The sequence below is a fragment of the Euwallacea similis genome, chromosome 10, assembly GCF_039881205.1.
Source record: "Euwallacea similis isolate ESF13 chromosome 10, ESF131.1, whole genome shotgun sequence".
Lineage (NCBI taxonomy): Eukaryota > Metazoa > Arthropoda > Insecta > Coleoptera > Curculionidae > Euwallacea > Euwallacea similis.
This window is the reverse complement of record NC_089618.1, coordinates 4858835-4876288: the sequence shown is the minus strand read 5'-3', so window position 1 is coordinate 4876288 and position 17454 is coordinate 4858835. Positions and strand designations below refer to the sequence as shown.

Here is a 17454-nt window from a genome sequence, read left to right as displayed (position 1 = left end):
ATTAAATGACTTAATAAAAAAAAACCCTGTTTCAGTCCTATTTTGACGACGACAGAGGACTAATGTAGCTGCACGAAAGTCGAGTTTTGGTAAAGTAAGACTCATCACATTACATATAAAATAAATACTATAAATAATTAAAAAGTGGTGTGGAGGAATCCTATCCAAATCTCGTGAAACACTACACTCTCTGGGTAAGTAACATTTAGCTGCTTCCCAACTGATTAAGCGCTTGTTAAAATGCAATAAAGCCAAAGCAGTTTTGTCTTTTATTCTCCTTCTCCTCGCACCTGGTGGTCCTAGTAAGAGAACGTAAGTAAAAAAAGGTGAGATTCGGATCTGATTCAACCTCTGAGGAATAATTTCAATATCACTATAAAAACGGGTTGTGGCCTCCTGATAATGCTACCCATAGAATCAGGAGGAAATCCGCCCTAGCAGCTATAAAACTACAATCTGGAGTTAGTTATTGCGTGGCTGTCGAGATGCTATCTGGAGATGAGGGGACCGATTGAGGTGAGTTCTTTCTGGTCTTCAAGGCGGACTTTTGCGAACGTGTGTTTCTTGTCCATCACCGGCGATGATCCATCTATTAAGGTTGTTAGAAGATGATTATAGATTAGTGTGTTATTCTAGGACTGGACTGTTGTACAAAGTGGTTGAAAAACGGAAGACAGAAGCCGTGCAATTGAGTAAATTTTGACATTTAAAAAAATTATAATTTAATAAAATGAAAAGCATTTGAATTATGTCTATGAATATATGGTTATCAGATGTCCAAAAACTGGGCATAAAGTGCGACAAAACGGCCGAGTAATTCCAGAGTCTGTGTTTGATTTGCACCGTGTTATGGGCGCAAAATCGAGATAACAAATAAATGAGGTTTCAAAGGTTAAAAAAGACTCATTTCAACCGAGCTGCTAATCACCCGTTATTTTGTCAGGAATCGGTGCAAAACAAACAATAACAACCGACACTTTCATTATACGGGTAAAGTGCTTTAAATTAAAATAAGCTTGAACATTATTATATATAATATATGCTAAATAAATGCAAACCACTCATCTACTATCAATATCGTGTTAACTATTACTTTCCATTGGCTAATGTACCGATCGATTCAGTGGACAGTTTATCCTCCTTGTGAGGGTGCTTATTACCTGCAGATTTGAGCAGCCATTGCACCATCACATGCAGCACACAAATGCCAAGGGCGGCGAATCCGAAGTAGCGGAAAGTCAATGTTCCATTCACACTGCCTATGGCGTAGCCACCACATAAACTGCCCAAGGACGCGCCTACGCCCTCAAACACTGCACCCACCATACCCTGAATAAATAAAATTATTATAATAATTCCCTGACCGACGAATAATCTCGCGGCAACGCACCTGCATTGTGGTCTCAGTCCCGATCGGAGCGATGATACTGGCGTAGGAAGCCATACAGGCATAGAACACCCCGTATGTCAGCCCATTGCTGCACTCGATGGGTATAAACCACCAGGGATTCTCGATTACTGAATATAAGATGAATCGCACGCCCAAAGTAAAGAGAACCAAGCTCATGGCGTTGACGTGTCCGATTTTCTTCAAGATTTTTCCAGACAAAAAGAAGAAGGGCAGCTCGCCTCCTAGGCACTGCACGCCCATAAGAATACCCTTCAAAGTCTGGACGCGGGGGTCTTTCCGCGCATTTCCCATATCCTCCACGAGCCAAAGGAAGAAGTTCCACATGAGGCCGGTACACATACCCACTGCCACGCACCAAATCAGAAACACCAGCACCCTGATGTTGACCAACAGTTTGCCTATGTCTCTGGTTATGTTGCTTGACAATTTGGTTTGAGCGTACTTTGATCAGATAAGTGTTAATTTTGTGATATGTAAAAAGCTAGCGGAAATCACCTTTAACCTGCACGAGGTGAGGAAATCAACAATCAAAAACGAACCTCCCAAGTAGAAACAGATTGTATAGTCTTTGTAGGTTTTGCCCACGCTGGTGACATCCACGAGAATCCCGGCAATTAAAGTGAGGATGCCCCATCCAAGGGCCCCGTACATCCTTTGATAGCCATACCTGTTCGGTTTATCCCCTTGGAGACAAATTGGCCCTTATGAGAAGTGCCAGACAGAAATATCCTCACTCACCCAACATCTCGAAGCAGATGGCATCTGAGATGCTAACATTAATTGCCTGCCCCACCCACCCTATGACCATCAGAACTAGAAACACCCAAAACTGGTAGGTCCTATAAGCCCTTTCATCCTCAATCTGATTATTTTCCAATAAATTATCGACATCTTCATGTTTGCATTGGACCGTACATCTACTGGTGATGTTCCGCGTATTGCACTGTGGACTAAAAACCCGGTTCTCTTTCGTAATATTGGCTACTTTGAATACCATAATAGATTTAACAAGTTGGGTTTGATTCAGTGGCACTTGGGCTGTGAATGTGGTTTCGTTTGTCGTGTTATTGCCACAATACTGCGAGAGCTGCCAATCAACACATAAGACCTCTAAGTCATTACTTGACAGGGGGCAGGTCAACTGAAATATCCATGATGTAGTAAGATTGTCTAGTGCCATGTCTGATGGTGACAATAATACCTGGCAATTAATGTCAATGTTTTGTTTATGAATACTGTCAAACACCTCACTGTTTATGGTTACACCCTCAACATTTTGAAAGGAGACGTTCTGACGGGTACAGCTAAAATCCGCAGTTTCTCGTACGCCTATTTTGGGGGAATAGAGGATGCTCATGAAAGCTGCTGCTGTCAGTAACTGAGCTGAGGAATCAACTGTTAAGAGTTACTGATATTAACTGTATGGGAGAGACTTACTAAATAGGAAAAAGTACTTTTGACAGTGAAACCGGTCAGCTATTGCTCCAGCAATTGGCTTGGCGATCATGCCGCTTAGGGGCAGTATGGTGTAGATAACACCTACTACTGTGCTTGAGAATCCCAATTGTCTGCTGTAGGTAGACAGGTAGGGAGTGACAGGACCAGTGCCTGAAAGACATTTTCATTCCTGTTAGTTGAATGCAAGTTATAGTGGAAATCTTCAGATATCTTGACCCATTGGAAGAGAGCAATCTTAAGTAGTTTTATACAGCTAATCATGATGATTAGTAACTTGGTGGCAATAAAATCAAGGAGGAGATGAAAATCACACCACTTTTACTATGTTGAAAGCTGAAATTTTAGATGTTATCCACGTGTAACAGAAGGTAATTGTATGATTAGCACTATAATTAATGTGATAAGGACACATATTATCTAACAATATTAAAAAACAAACACTGTTATCTAACAATATTAAAAAAGAAACACTGATATTCCCTGCCATATTAAACATAAGCATATTTATGCTTAAAAGAGAACTATTTACTACAAGTCCAGTGAGGCAGTAATCATCAAATTATCGATCTTCCTATAATTTTTTGCTTTAACCTTCAGAATCAATCTGCTGATTTGTGTCTGAGAATCACTGATTAATACATTTAATAGACCAATTATTGCTGGCAACTTGAATACAAATTTAATTGGCACAATGCTGTGTCATTAGGTATTTATGATGTTTTATAAACTATTTTTCAATCAAGCGTTCATTAACCCAATTATCTATTAAAAAAAATGTATAGGTGTTATAGATATTAAATGAACCAGGTCAGAAAAATCAGTACAACAGTCAAATAGGACTGAATAAAATTCTTGGTAGGAAGGTCCGGCCACATGTATATACAACTTAAAAATTCATTGAAACAGTAAAAATTTTTTTGTGCACCAATTTGTCAATAATCTACCCTTCATGTCAAGCCTAGTTTATACATTGACCTATAATAATATGTAAGAAGTTGCATGTTATGCAACTGGCTTAGGGTTAATAAATTAACAAAGCTGACTTTTGGATATCAAATAATTTAATCATGTTCAAGAACAACTCTCTGAATGTATCTAAATTTCCTTGGCACTATTATCCTTCACTTGTTATGTCGAAGACTTACCAGCATTCCACAAGAAGTAGTGGGTCTTCATAGATAACAATGCTTTATTCACCTCAAATTTCATCTTCATAATTTGATGAAACGAGGGCACCTATATATCCGAAATAAGATTGGTTTCTCGTCGAAAACAGCCCCCTTTACACAGGAGCACTTCTCGTGTTTGGCACTGCTTACGTAATGCACATTTTAAAAATATGTTTGTTGTGCAAGTGGTTGTAATGACGCTTATTCTAGTTGTGTGCCCCACACGTGTCAATGTCGGTGAAGCGAGATTAATTGGGTTATTCTGAGAATTGTGAATGGAGAATTGAATTTTTATTTGAGGTTATTTTACAATAATTAATCCCCCTTCTCTTCAAAGTAAAGTCTATAAATGTGACTATCAAAAAATTAAAACATCAATTGAGTAATAGCATGAAATTATAAATATGGCAACACCGCAATTTTACTTTGTCTGCCATTTTATATATTTATTAGGTATAATATGATCGTGTTAAGTCCTCGCTTTCATTTAAAGTATTCAGATTACTGCTGTGGATATTTGTTTAAACGCCGTGTAAGTTTATAGCAGATGATGTGAGCCGACAATGTAGGTAATTATTGACGTTGTCTGTGAGGAGTTAAAAAAAAAGGGTTATGTACTATCACATTGGCAACGTAGGCCCCTGATGCCAACGAGTAAAAGATCTGGACGTTTGAAAACGTCAATAACTTTGACTTTGAAAGACGTCTCCTTTATCTGTTAGGATCTAACCTTGCAATTTTTAAAAAATGATGGAAATAAGCGATCACCTTCAAATAAATTCGAAATAATTTTTTCACTTAGAACAAATCCGCAGCTTTCAAATACTCCTAGGTCTAACCTTTGAACGAGTTTACCACCTTTTTGCTGAGCTAATCTCCTCATGCTCAAGATCATAATTTAAATGAATGAGAACCATGATTGTTCAATTTTAGATGTATTTGTATTACTCACAAATACTCTAATGCCAGGATAAGATAACCGTATTATTATAATATCAAAATAAACCATCGTTCAATCGGTTCGTGTCCTTGGCCAATGGTTCCTGTTCAACTCATGGGTTTACCTTATTATTATTGCAATAATCAACGCAGTTTTGCTGTCGCCACAGCCGAGCAGCATGGCTCTCCGGAAATACGGAGTGTTGGTGGTGGGCATCAGCGGAGCCACTTGCAGCGGTAAAACCACTACAGCCAAGCAACTAAGGGAATTGTTGCCCAATTCCATTGTATTCAGCCAGGACAACTATTTTTTCCCAATAGACTCACCTCGGCACAAATGGATTCCTGAGCTGAAGCACATAAATTGGGATATTGTCAGCTCATTAGATATGGCAAGAATGACTCGAGAAATACAGGGATACATTAGCCAACTGAATCCTGATTGTATACACATTGTGATTATCGAAGGTTTTTGTATATTTAACTACAAGCCACTAGCAGAGATTTGCAATCTCAAATACTACTTTACATTGGATTATGAGGAGTGTTACAAAAGGAGAATAAAGAGAGTGTATGAGCCCCCAGATGTAGCTGGTTATTTTGAGAAATGTGTGTGGCCTGAGCATTTAAAGCAACTTGCTGAGGTGCAGAATGTAATCAGTGATGTCAGGTATTTCAATGGGAATAGTACAAATGAGGTGGATGAAATTGCTGCTGATATTGCTAGAATCCTATAGGTGACTTCAAAGAGTCATAGTATAGTAATAATAGATGTATTTACAATGTATTTGAAGAAAAATTTAACCTTTAGTAATCACTATTGAGATTTGCTTAAATCTGCAATAATAAAACCATCTCAAAGTTTCCACTGTGTGATATCCGATTTGGTCTGGTCACAACCAATTTATCAATCTTCCAGCTCTAAATCCTCCAGTTCATCATCCAGGCCTTCTAAGTCATCTTCAAGGAAAAGATTTTCATTTATTGGTACTGCAGCTGCTTCTAGTCTGTTTGATGAACTACTGGTAGAATTTTTAAATCGATCTTCAGAGGCCACAGTTCCAGACCCATCCACTTCACCAGAGTCACTCTCCAATATATCCAAATTAATTTCTTTGTATTCAATTGCGTCTTCTTCCTCATTTTTATAGAGAGAAGAGTCAAAGGCTTCATCTCCTTCTTCTAAGTCATATTCAATCGCCATGTCTGGATTAAAGCTGAACATTTCCCTACCCGAGAGTCCCACTTGTCTACCTGCTTTGAAATCACTGCGTTTCTTGTCTTCATCTTTCTTGGCGGCCTCCTTTTTCTTTAGGATGTTTTGTTTTTTCCATGCAAGGAATGTCTCTAGTGTAACCTTAGTTTGAGTAGGCCCTAGTGCTGCTCTCTCTTTTTCAATGAGTTCCTCTAGTGTTATTTCATCTTTTTTGTCATCTTTCTTCTTGTCTTTTTTGAGCACAAATCCTGGAGGTAGTGCGTGACGATAGATACAATTTTCTCCTGTAGGGCATTGCCAGAACCAACCATATTTCGACTTCTCCACAGCTTCTAGGAAGTGTTTACAGATCTGTAGAAGAAAATTAGAAGAAAAAAAAATTAGGAATGAAATGTATTACAATATCAGTTGTGGGCAATTTCCCAGTTTTCCCATGCTTCTTCTCAATGACCTCTTTGAGTTTCTCCTCGTCCCAATTCTCCATGGTGTCATTCTCATCATCGTCTCTCATGTCTACATAAAGAGATCTCTTCTCAGCTTTGCGCTCAATTGTGAGATCATGAGAGAATTTACACCTCTCTCCTTTTCCACATTGCCCCTGCTTGAAGAAGGCACAGACAATAGACTTTGGGTCAGCGCCTGCAGAAATGTTTCTTGGTAACAACGCAAGTTCAAGCTCATGATGAGACCAAACCAACCTTTCTCAATTTTTTGACTTTGAACAGGCTTAAAGAGCATATTCATCTCCTTCTGCTCCTTCAACTTCAACTCTTTGTCGCTTTTCTTTGTTGCCTCCTTTAAGGGGTGAATGCCACCTGACTTTACTTGCTTTTCCACTTGCTGGATGAACTTTTGTTGTTTGGCCCCTTTTTTGTTCTTCAAGCCGAAGGTTTTGTCCTGAAAGGGGACCACATTTATTCACAAATGGATGTTGGAATGCTGAAATGGAGTGTAGTATGGCTAAAAACTAAACACCAACCTCAATAACTTTCTCCTTTTTCTTCTGCTCAGTTTTCTTGCTGGGTGCCGCTGCCGCACCGGGCGCCTTTTTCGGGGGCATATTGTTCAAATCAAAATAACGCAAAAGATATGGTATAACAAGTTACAGCAGTAATATTTTTTAGGAAATACTTTCTTTGAACACATACACAGTTCCAGTACTGGTGATATGAGAACTAAATGTAAATACCGAGTGCAAAAGAGATGGAAACTGTTGTGCGTTTATAAATAAAATAGATACTTCTGCAGGAGAATGGCAACATCTTACAGCTCGTCAATGCTAATTCTAACCATAAATAAATAACATAATTTGAGTTTTAGTATTAATTTTTATACCATTTACAAATCAATTAAAGCATATTTGGTCGCGATTTATTTATTATTCTGGTACATATTTAAGGTATTTCGTTCTTAAATGCACTTCACGTACAGCTCCTTAATAAAAATGGGCGATAAAATGTTCGATTACCGACTTTAACGTTGCCACATTTCCAAAAACGGTTATATGCAACCTAAGTCCACCCCAATTAAATTCCCAACCCCACAATTGTTTTGTTTTCCTTTACCTTTTTCACATGCTTTTAAGCATAATTAAAGGAATCAAATAATAAAAAAGGCTGAAAATACTAATAAGACACAAATTGGGGCCAACCAGATACAAACAATGAAATTCAATAAAAAGAACAGAAGATTTAAGTCAGCCCCAAAGCCCCCTACTGCAGTTGATGACTATGAGTTAAGCGAAGATTATAAGGAAACTAGGAAATGGTACCAAGAAGAGTTAAATGAACCTAAAACATCCTCTCCCTTAACCGAGCAGGTGTTAATTGAGTTGAAAGAAGAAGCACAGAAATGCCACGAGGCTGAAGTAGCTAATTATAACATTAGTAAGTTTCCCAGGTAAATCCAGGGTATCTCAAGACTTGATGGCCATAGACTATAGGTGAGTTTCTTGATCACTTTGAAGTTGAAAATGTTTTATAGTGTTTTCAATTTATTTCCTTGGGATTGTTTAAAAGTAGTTTTTCAATGAAAAGTTTCAAGAAAAACAACCACCTTTTGTTATGGCCATAGAGTTACAGAACACCCTGTATAATATTGATATTGAATAAATGAGATTTGTAGAAAATTCAAAAACAAATTCCAACTTTCAATGGATGAAAACTGTAATGGTCAAAGGAACTGTGTCTGATAGGATAGCTGCTTACACTGTAGTAATCCAAGATAATCCCATGTGCAATCTAGAAACTTTGCGCAATATGGTGAATATGGTCAAAGTTGGCAAGAAGAATGAGTGTTTCACCGTTATGGGTACATAGCTGCCTTACTAGATTAAATACAATTTTACTAGTAACAATTTTAGAGACCCTGACAGAGCTGTTTCTCTCTGACTTACTTAAGCCTAATCAAAAACTTGTGCCATTCCATTCAAAACCTCTGTCAGCAGTAAATGAAATGAGCTCTGGAAATGGCATTAAGAGACGCAAAATTTTGAGCTTATGGCACTTTGAGGACCAGCTAAAAGAAGTGTTTACTTCCTATATTTTGGCATTAAATAAAGCAGCTCAAGATACAGTAGATAGCAACAAAGAGAAGGCCATTGCTGCCATGTACAAACTTCTTTCGGGAAACCCTGAGCAGGAAAAGGTAGGTTTAGTTATAAGGTTGTTCAATGGACAAATATGCTTAAATGACTTTGTTGTAGAACCTTCTCTCAAACATCATCAACAAGCTAGGGGATCCCTCTCAAAAAGTAGCATCAAAGGCAATTTACTGCCTCACTCAGCTGCTTTTCAAGCATCCAAACATGCAAGAAGTTATACTAAAAGAGGTAGAAAAGCTACTTTTTAGACCCAATGTGGGCACTCGCGCGCAATACTACTGCCTCTGTTTCCTAAGCCAGTTTTATTTGAGTCACGAGGAGCCTCAATTAGCCAAAAAGATCATTGATGTATATTTAGCCTTTTTTAAAGCTTGTGTCAAAAAGGTGGTAATTTAATCCATTGTTGAAGAATTGTTAGGTTAAAACCATATTCATAGGGGGAGGTGGATAGTCGAATGATGTCCGCCCTTCTCATGGGCATAAATCGGGCTTATCCTTACGCAAAACTACAATTTGAGGACATGTCTAGTCATGTGGATACGTTATATCGATTGGCGCATATGACAAACTTCAATATTGGTCTACAAGTATTGATGTTGCTCTTCCATGTCACTGGGGAGAAGATGGCTGATAGGTGTGTAAGGATTACATACCTCATCTGTGTTTATATTAAAATAATAAATTTCAGATATTATAACACCTTATACAGGAAATTGGGCGACTGCAAACTCTTGACTACCACGCACCAAGCCATGCTCCTTTCACTCCTGTATAAATCCCTTTTAAAGGACACTCAGCCTGATCGCACTAAAATGTTCATTAAGAGACTGCTGCAAATAGGTCTGTTTGTGCAGCCCTCCTTTTCCTGTGGAGTTTTATATTTGATCTCTCAATTGCTCTCAAAAAAACCCGAACTTCAATCTTTGGCCTTAGACGAATTGAAATCGTTCGATTTAGACCGTTTTGAAGAGGGCGAGGACAAATATTATGATATAAAAGATGAGGAAGATAATATTGTTATTGACGATGAAATAGATGAGAAACCAGACTTGGAAGTTTCGTTCAAAGGTTCCAGCTGGGTGCACTCAAATGGCAGAGATTTAAAGCCAATAGTTAAATGCAATCCCCTTGCTAGGAACCCTTTGTATGGAGGCGGACAATTTGCCGTTTATACAGAGCTACGATATTTGACTTCACACTTTCATCCCACTGTAGCGTTGTGGGCAGAGAGTTTACTTAAAGGCCGAAAAGTGGATTACATTGGAGATCCTCTGAAAGATTTTACATTAATTCGCTTCCTAGATAGGTTCGTGTTTAAAAACCCAAAATGTCTGGAAGACAGAAGTGGCGCTCATCCAACTTTCGGAAAAAGAAAGTTCTACAAGCCGAAAGGAATTAAAACTTTGCCGGTAACATCCGCAAGTTACTTGAATGAGATAGAAGAAAACATACCTGTTGATGAGAGGTTTCTCTATTCGTAAGTTTATCAGATATCTTCAATTTAAGTGTTAAGAAGACCAAGTTCTTTAGGTACCTTCAGAAGAAATTCCAGAACAAGTCCCAATTTGACCAAGAGGACAGTGATTTGGAATCAGTTCAAAGCGAAGAATTCGAAGAAATGCTTGACAAAATGGCGGGTATAAAGGATGTTGAGGATGACGAGTTGGATTATCTAGGTGAAATTGGTGATAGTTTGAAGAAAAAGAAAAAGTCTTCTTCCACTAAAATTTCTCAAGATAGCGAAGAGGAGCAGGAAAATAGTCTCAGTGATAATGATTATGATGAAGAGTTGAAAGCAACTGAAGAAGATTTAGGTTGATTTCATTAAAATCCCTCTTAACTCTTAAAATATATTCTGAAGGAAAACATTTTAGATTTAATGGATGACTTAAGTGAAGGGGATGTTGAGGAAGACCTGGAATTCTCTTTAGACTCTGAAGAAGAACCATCATCTTCTAGTAAAAAGAAACAAAAGGACACAACTTCTCTATTCGCTTCTGCAGAAGAATTTGCAGCCCTACTAGATGATGAAGGGAGCTCAAAGCAAAAACCAGGCACTTCCAGCGTTATGGCCAACAAAGATAAAGCTAGTAAGTTTCTTAATAAACATGTCAAGGTGCTTTGTTTTTCAGGGACTGTTTTAGGTCAAAGGCAGCTGGATTGGGAAGCTAACCGGAATAACTGGATCAAAGGGTTTGATAGGGCCATAAGTGGAAAAAAATCGCTCAAAAAGCGGTCAAATAAAGGAAAGGTGCATCATAAAAACAAGAAGTTTAAAACAAAATAATAATAAACTGCTTATTCTTTGTTTTTGTTTGACTAAAAAATGTTCCCTAAATGTGTCAAATAAAGTATTTGTTAATCACAAGAGCCATCCAACCAACCATCCCTCCACCTCTCCTTAACTTTGGAGCAGTCGAAAACTTCTTTTCCAACTTTAATGTTTACTTTATTGTGAAGTCGGCACAGCCATTGACTTAGCTCTTCCTGAGAATCTACATTAGGGGGGTCAACTTTTAACCTGCAATATTCAGTCTTGCACTATATGATTATGACAAGTTTACAACATACTCTTCTCTCAAATCTTCAGCACAATGCTGGCAAGGATAAAACTTCGCAAATACATTGAAGAAGGTATTCATGTCGCATTTCTGTGATTGGGTAGGCTTCTCTGGGTATCTAGCAGCCATGGTATGGAGAAAACCCCAGGATTTGTTGCCCAACTCATCTTTATCCAAGGGGCAATCTGAACGTCTAAGTTTATTACCATCCTCTTCACTTTCGTTCTAAGATCAGTTTAAAGCAACACCGTTCGACAGTACGCGATAAACTTACATGTCTCAGGTTGTCGGAAACCGGGGTACCTACCACCGTGTTTCCGTTCTTATCCTGCTTCTTTTTGGTTTGTTTTACGTAGTCGGAGAAACTAGAACACGAACGGCATTGTTCGTTATCCAAGGGCGTTGGACGTCTGTTCATATCAGTTAATTAAGCATATTATAGGGAGAGATGAGGATATTTGTGGGCTTTAGGAACTGGAGGAAATTTTGAACGTATTTGCCTATTTTGTGGTTTTTTAGGTTATGTCCAATGTGACGTGTTGTCGAAAATGGCTGCTGGAATAGCAACAATCACAATGTTGCCATATTTCAGGTGGGGAAAATTTGGTTAGGTTACATCCTATTGTGACAGTTTAGGAAAACTTGGTTAAGTTAACAGTAACGATTTTAACGTGAGATATGTTCTGTTTAATATTTAATTAGTCAAATGAGATTATTTTTTATTATTTAGAACAATTGAAGTAAGACGATTAACTCAAAATTTATCGTAGATAAGTCACTACTGCCTTATTTTCATTATTAGCCAATTCCTGTTGTCAAAATGTCTTGTCCCAGCGAACTTGATACATTTTATACAGTAGTTCTTCAGTTGACGAAAGACTGCGGCCAGGTAATACCCCCCTATCACTCCTACCAGGCTCTATAGCTTTTGTTTTACAGTTAATCAAAGAGCGTATTTCATCGCGAACCAAAAAAGTTGAGACAAAATCTGGAGCCATTGATTTTGTGACTGAAACTGACCAGGAAGTTGAACGCCTGCTTATCGAAGGCCTTTCCACAGCGTTTCCTGGTCACAAATTCATAGGCGAAGAAAGCGTTTCCAGTGGGGCGCACTGCGAGCTTACAGACGCCCCAACATGGATCATAGATCCTGTCGATGGCACCATGAATTTTGTCCATTCATTCCCTCACTCATGCATTTCAATAGCTTTGTTTGTCAACAAACTTCCTGCTATTGGAATTGTGTATAATCCCATGTTGGATCAGTTATTTACTGCTCAAAAGGGCAAGGGGGCATATTTGAATGGTCAAAAGATTAGCGTGTCTGAAACTAAAAATTTGGGAGATGCCTTGATTTTAATGGAGTTTGGGACTAGTCGAGATCCAGAGAGGAGGAATATTATTCTGGAGAACCAGCAGAAGTTGATGCCTCAGGTGCATGGGTAAGATCTTAACTTTTCATAAGGCAATGGACAGTCATAACTGTTGTGCAGGCTTCGTGCTTTGGGTTCTGCAGCCTTAAACATGGCTATGGTGGCATGCGGAGCTGCTGATGCTTACTTTGAATTTGGTATTCACATCTGGGATATTGCAGCAGGGGAACTTATCATAACAGAGGCTGGAGGAGTGGTTATAGATCCTGCAGGAGGGGAGGTATGTAACAGGTAACAACTCGGAATACTTTTAAAGAGATCTTTTTTAGATTGATAGGTTGTCAAGGAGAGTTGTGGGGGCTAGTTCATTGGAGTTAGCCAAACAGTTAGCCAAAGAGTTGTCTCAGTTTTACCCTGAGAGAGATTGAAGCTTTAGAGGTGTTTTAAGGACATTCCAAGCAGTTATAGTTTATTGGAATTGTAGGTTCTGATATGTAGTGTTCGATATTGTAATTTAAACTAAATAGAGAAAAAATAATATATTGAATTTATGACTACAGTAATTTTTATACCTTCGTCCTAAGGATTATGACTCCCTACGAGTTTTGTTCAAAGAAGGATTCGTATCCCTTAAATTTGTTAAACGACGCCTTTACTGCAGGCCACTGCTGCAATAACAGTATTGCACCCTGCCTCCTTTAACACTACATATAAATATAAAACTGCGTGCGCTTACACTTCCTCCCCAGTTATTCCCTGCGTTGAGGCCTCTCTTTTCGCGTTTAAAAAGCCGAAAATGCATTCATCATAAGTAAATACCCATAACTGTTAAGGCTCAAAACATACGTACCTCCGTTTGCCCTACGAGTCCAGCCGGTGAATGTCCGGATCTGAAATATATGAGAAGTTGGTACTCTACTTAGCACGTGCGTATATACTTAGCCCTTGCGGCCGCTTCGCAGGCGAAGGTCCAGACCTAAAGATCTTCTCTGAAAGAAAAAGAATAAATGGCATTAAACGTGCTGCAACCAATTAAGATGAATTTTGAGCCAAAAATACTTATTATGTTGGACACATCGAAAGTGTTTTTGGCACTGCAATGATTAAAGAAAAACCATTTTAAAGGTGCTTTAAGTCCCCTTTAAACTACCTTATTCGGGTTTTAAGGCCTATTGCGCAACGACTTTCGTTGACGGTGTCACCTTGGGGTCCACTCTGCAATAGAAAATAATCATGAAAACATCTGAGAACCTCACATAAGGGCTGAAAAACAACGTTTTACTTCGGGTGCTCTTATTTATTCTACACACAAATCAATGACAATTGGTACATTATTAAACCCCAGCTTAAGTATAATCATAATTAAAACGTCTCTGAAATTTAGAATCCGGATCGGAATTCCTGTTTGCATGTTCAAGGGTTTACCTCCTGTGCGTACAAGGGACACTCGCCGATCAAATTTTGTCTTGAATGAACGGATGCGTGAGCGCGTTGTTCAGACTGATCCTCTTGGCTGGATCTATGGCCAGCGCCTTCTCCAGCAGATCCTTCAGTTGGGTCACCTTTTTCAGCTGGTCGGGGGGCAAGGCCTGACCTGCGACCAGCTCTGATTGGAGGTCGCGGTTCACTTTTACCACCGACATTACCACAATCTTTTCCTGTGGAACGGAAAAAAGGGGTGTTCTGAATTTTAATAATAAACTAAAGGTAGAAATACGCCAGAAATCTGGTCAAGAAATTAGCACGAAACAGACACAGACTTATCTTAGACAAAATATCAAATAGGAACTTACCCGTTCGGTGACCTTATCGATCTCATGATACAAAAAATTACAATTGCTATCGAAATGCTGCTCCTTGAAAAACCCCCTTCGGATCACCTTGTTGGGGAACTTCCCTTTCAAATCCATGAAGAATTTGAGCATTTGATTATTCGATTTTCCTGAGAAGAGGATGCGCCCCGCATAGAGCTCGTAGATCGTGCACGCGGCGCTCCACATATCAATTGCGTAATCGTAGGGCATGCCCAGGATGATTTCAGGAGCCCTGTAGAAACGCGACACCAAATAGGGCGTAATTTCATTCTCGTTAATCTTCGACGCCGATCCGAAATCGCACAATTTCAGTACCAATTTACTGTCATTCACCAGGATGTTATCGGGCTTTATGTCTACAACAAAGCTCGTTGCGAAAGATCATGAGACATCAACATTCCTACTTATTACCAGCGTGCAAAATTCCAGTCTTCTTCAGTAACTTCAAGGCCAGCAAGAGTTGCTGTGTGTAGCTGCGAACTGCCTTGATGTGGAGCCCAACGTTCTTGCCATATTTTTTCAGCACCTCCCTCAGGTTCATGGCGAGAGGCTCGAACACCATGCACAAATGTTGCTTGTGGAAAAAGTGTCTGATTAGTCGCAAACAATGCATTTTGTCCTCCGGATCGGCGTCATTGAGCTTCTTAAGAATCTCCAGCTCTTTAAGGCCCGTTTTATGCCTAAAATGAACAATACATTTAAAACTTAACCCTCAGAAGTGTAATTATTTAATTCCATACATCACTTCGTTGTTCCGTATGATTTTAACTGCAACATCCTGGTTGCCTCTGGCCTGGTCTCGCGCCCGGACTACATTGCTGAACACTCCCTGTCCTGTGTATCCATATACCATGTACCTTGTGTCCAAGATTTCCCCGATCCTCACTCTAGAATCAGGCAAAACTGATTAAATCAAATGAATGCGTACTTTTAGGAATTATCACCTGTAGTATCCTTCTGCATCATCCCAATTGTCAGTTAAAGCAGGATTTTCAGCCCCAATACCTTTAGCTTTCACTATCGCGCTCGGGGACTAGAAAAGTGCAAAATTGTCACAATTTACTTCAATTTTAAATCACACTTACACTAAAATTATTCTTAAAAACATCCTGTTCAGAAAACATGTCCCATTCGGCTTTCTTGATACCCTTGCCGAACTCCTTCTCAGGCTCCTTAGGCTTCATGCTGGGCAGTAAGGGAGGAGTTAAAGATTCATTTTCCAGCCCTACACTTTCCTCATCTGCAGTTTTATCTTCTTTGGCATCTAAACTCAATTTCCTCTCTGATAAAGCTGTCCCGTGTTTCTCTTCAAGAACAGGACTAGAGGGCATAGAAGAATTTGTGTTTGAATCTTCAGCGTCAGCTCCAAGACGCTTCAACAGCTCCTCCCGCTCTTTGCGACGTTTCTCAATTATTGAATCTTCATCCTCATCATCAATGCTGATGTCCAATTCGATCTGCACGTCGGAATCTGAGGAATCATCTTTGGATTTTATTTGCCCTTCACTCAGGGAATCTTTGAATTTGTCCTGTTCTTTAACTTTCTTGTGGCGCTTTTCTTGATGCCGCCTGTCCTTGCCATGCCCTTGACGATCACTCTCTCTTCTCCTCTCCTCCCTATATCTGTTATTCCTGTCAGCTTCACGATTCCCTCTAGAGTCACGAGTTGTGTCTCTGTATTTATTAAAATCCCGTAAGTCCCTATGGAAACTGTCCCGATCTCTCAGTGTAGGTCTGTCAAATGACCTTCGGTCCCTAGAATTTTCCCTAATGTCCTTTTGTCTTTCACGTGCCTTTTCTTTTTGACGCTCATGCTCTTTATCACGCTGACGTTGTTTATCTTTTTCTAATAATTCCCTAATTTTCCTATTGTTCAAATTGTTAATTTCATCCTCGAAATAAAAATGGTCTGGACTTACCTATTCTTATCCCTGATCCTCTCCTTTGAATGCACGGAACTTCGATTGCTCCTCTTCCTTTCAGGTTCCTCATCTGAATCCAACAAACTGATAATTTCTTGTTCTATAACTATTTTTTGCTCTTTACTTCCACTTTTTTCAGTAACAGTGACAACCTCTGCAACCTCCTCCACAGAAGCACTGGCCAACTGAGCTTGAAGCAACTCCTTTTGCTTCATCAGCTCTTCCAAGTCCATATCAGCTTCAATAACACTCATATCAATCGCATCAGAGTCACAATCCTGTTCTGGTACATCCATACTATTTTCTTCAGATGAGATTCCTTCTAAGGAGGGCAGTTTAGTTGTGAGGCCTTTGGTAATGAATTCAGTGACATCTTTAATTTCTGTAGTTCGCAGTTCTTTTTTAGGTTTCGTTTGCTTTCCATTTACTGGCAATGCCTCAGTAGGTGCTTTTCTCTCGGGGGTATAGTGTTCTGGACTTGCTTCTTTATGCTTCAGTTTCTTATGCTTTTTGTGTTTCTTGTGTTTATCAGGCTTCTCTGTAGTGTGTTTTTTATGTTTGTGTTTGTGTTCTTTCTTGTGCTTCTTCTTTGGAGGACATTCGCTTTTCTCTAATTCTGGAGCCTTTTTCTTTTCAGCCCTGGACACAACGAATTTATAAATTATCATAAAATCTAATGGGTCTATTAATTGATGGGACGCCTTGGGAATGGTAGGAAACATAAAAGTTGGTGTTTGTTATAAACGGTTTTGACTTACTTTTCCATGATTTCCAGTTAATGGAGAGATGAGGAGATGAGAATCAAGTTCAGTTAGAACAGTTAATTCCTATGAAAAAGCTATTAAACGTATTCCAATGTGGATTATAATATAACTAATCATTACCACTCATTCACTACCAAAGGACAAACCCATATACATATGATTTAGTCAAGAATGACAACTGACTGAACAGAGGATACATCAATATGAATAAACGAATAAGGAAAT

General features: G+C 39.0%; 7 protein-coding genes across 9 annotated transcripts; 3 read left to right on the top strand and 4 right to left on the bottom strand.

Annotated features, from left to right (window-relative positions):
• Positions 1–192: 192 nt before the first annotated feature.
• Positions 193–4350, bottom strand: Sugb (Sugar baby). Its single transcript, XM_066394185.1, has 8 exons — positions 4015–4350; positions 2849–3019; positions 2613–2794; positions 2150–2552; positions 1907–2094; positions 1391–1852; positions 1161–1329; positions 193–589 (listed from the first exon to the last, which is right to left on the bottom strand). The coding sequence occupies exons 1-8, from the start codon at positions 4082–4084 to the stop codon at positions 489–491; spliced, it is 1746 nt and encodes a 581-aa protein (XP_066250282.1). The 5' UTR covers positions 4085–4350; the 3' UTR covers positions 193–488.
• Positions 4351–4883: 533 nt separating this feature from the next.
• On the top strand, positions 4884–6044 carry LOC136411513 (nicotinamide riboside kinase 1). The gene has a single exon (XM_066394110.1). It carries the CDS (start codon positions 5157–5159, stop codon positions 5712–5714), a length of 558 nt encoding a protein of 185 aa, XP_066250207.1. The 5' UTR covers positions 4884–5156; the 3' UTR covers positions 5715–6044.
• On the bottom strand, positions 5735–7324 carry LOC136411512 (zinc finger CCCH domain-containing protein 15 homolog). Its single transcript, XM_066394109.1, has 4 exons — positions 7173–7324; positions 6892–7090; positions 6594–6832; positions 5735–6544 (listed from the first exon to the last, which is right to left on the bottom strand). The coding sequence occupies exons 1-4, from the start codon at positions 7251–7253 to the stop codon at positions 5885–5887; spliced, it is 1179 nt and encodes a 392-aa protein (XP_066250206.1). The 5' UTR covers positions 7254–7324; the 3' UTR covers positions 5735–5884.
• A 480-nt stretch (positions 7325–7804) lies between these two features.
• Positions 7805–11135, top strand: Noc1 (Nucleolar complex protein 1). The gene is made up of 9 exons (XM_066394030.1): positions 7805–8079; positions 8318–8503; positions 8556–8839; positions 8898–9179; positions 9233–9429; positions 9484–10272; positions 10326–10609; positions 10670–10885; positions 10940–11135. The coding sequence occupies exons 1-9, from the start codon at positions 7857–7859 to the stop codon at positions 11080–11082; spliced, it is 2604 nt and encodes an 867-aa protein (XP_066250127.1). The 5' UTR covers positions 7805–7856; the 3' UTR covers positions 11083–11135.
• On the bottom strand, positions 11076–11879 carry Alr (Evr1_Alr domain-containing protein Alr). Its single transcript, XM_066394031.1, has 3 exons — positions 11631–11879; positions 11367–11581; positions 11076–11316 (listed from the first exon to the last, which is right to left on the bottom strand). The coding sequence occupies exons 1-3, from the start codon at positions 11772–11774 to the stop codon at positions 11154–11156; spliced, it is 522 nt and encodes a 173-aa protein (XP_066250128.1). The 5' UTR covers positions 11775–11879; the 3' UTR covers positions 11076–11153.
• A 167-nt stretch (positions 11880–12046) lies between these two features.
• On the top strand, positions 12047–13280 carry LOC136411923 (inositol monophosphatase 1). The gene is made up of 4 exons (XM_066394738.1): positions 12047–12245; positions 12296–12798; positions 12850–13009; positions 13059–13280. Exons 1-4 carry the CDS (start codon positions 12177–12179, stop codon positions 13155–13157), a joined length of 831 nt encoding a protein of 276 aa, XP_066250835.1. The 5' UTR covers positions 12047–12176; the 3' UTR covers positions 13158–13280.
• On the bottom strand, positions 13279–17363 carry Prp4k (Pre-mRNA processing factor 4 kinase). 3 transcript variants are annotated; one of them, XR_010752367.1, is made up of 11 exons: positions 17224–17363; positions 16463–17104; positions 15629–16409; positions 15488–15576; positions 15284–15430; positions 14955–15223; positions 14523–14899; positions 14155–14387; positions 13880–13944; positions 13580–13718; positions 13279–13501 (listed from the first exon to the last, which is right to left on the bottom strand). XR_010752367.1 is itself a non-coding variant. In XM_066394736.1 (8 exons), the coding sequence occupies exons 1-8, from the start codon at positions 17229–17231 to the stop codon at positions 14184–14186; spliced, it is 2517 nt and encodes an 838-aa protein (XP_066250833.1). In that variant the 5' UTR covers positions 17232–17363; the 3' UTR covers positions 13959–14183. The 3 variants fall into 3 exon arrangements, 1 of the variants encoding a protein (XP_066250833.1); XR_010752368.1 differs by having other exon boundaries at positions 15629–16400; XM_066394736.1 differs by lacking the exons at positions 13279–13501; positions 13580–13718; positions 13880–13944 and having other exon boundaries at positions 13959–14387.
• Positions 17364–17454: the final 91 nt, after the last annotated feature.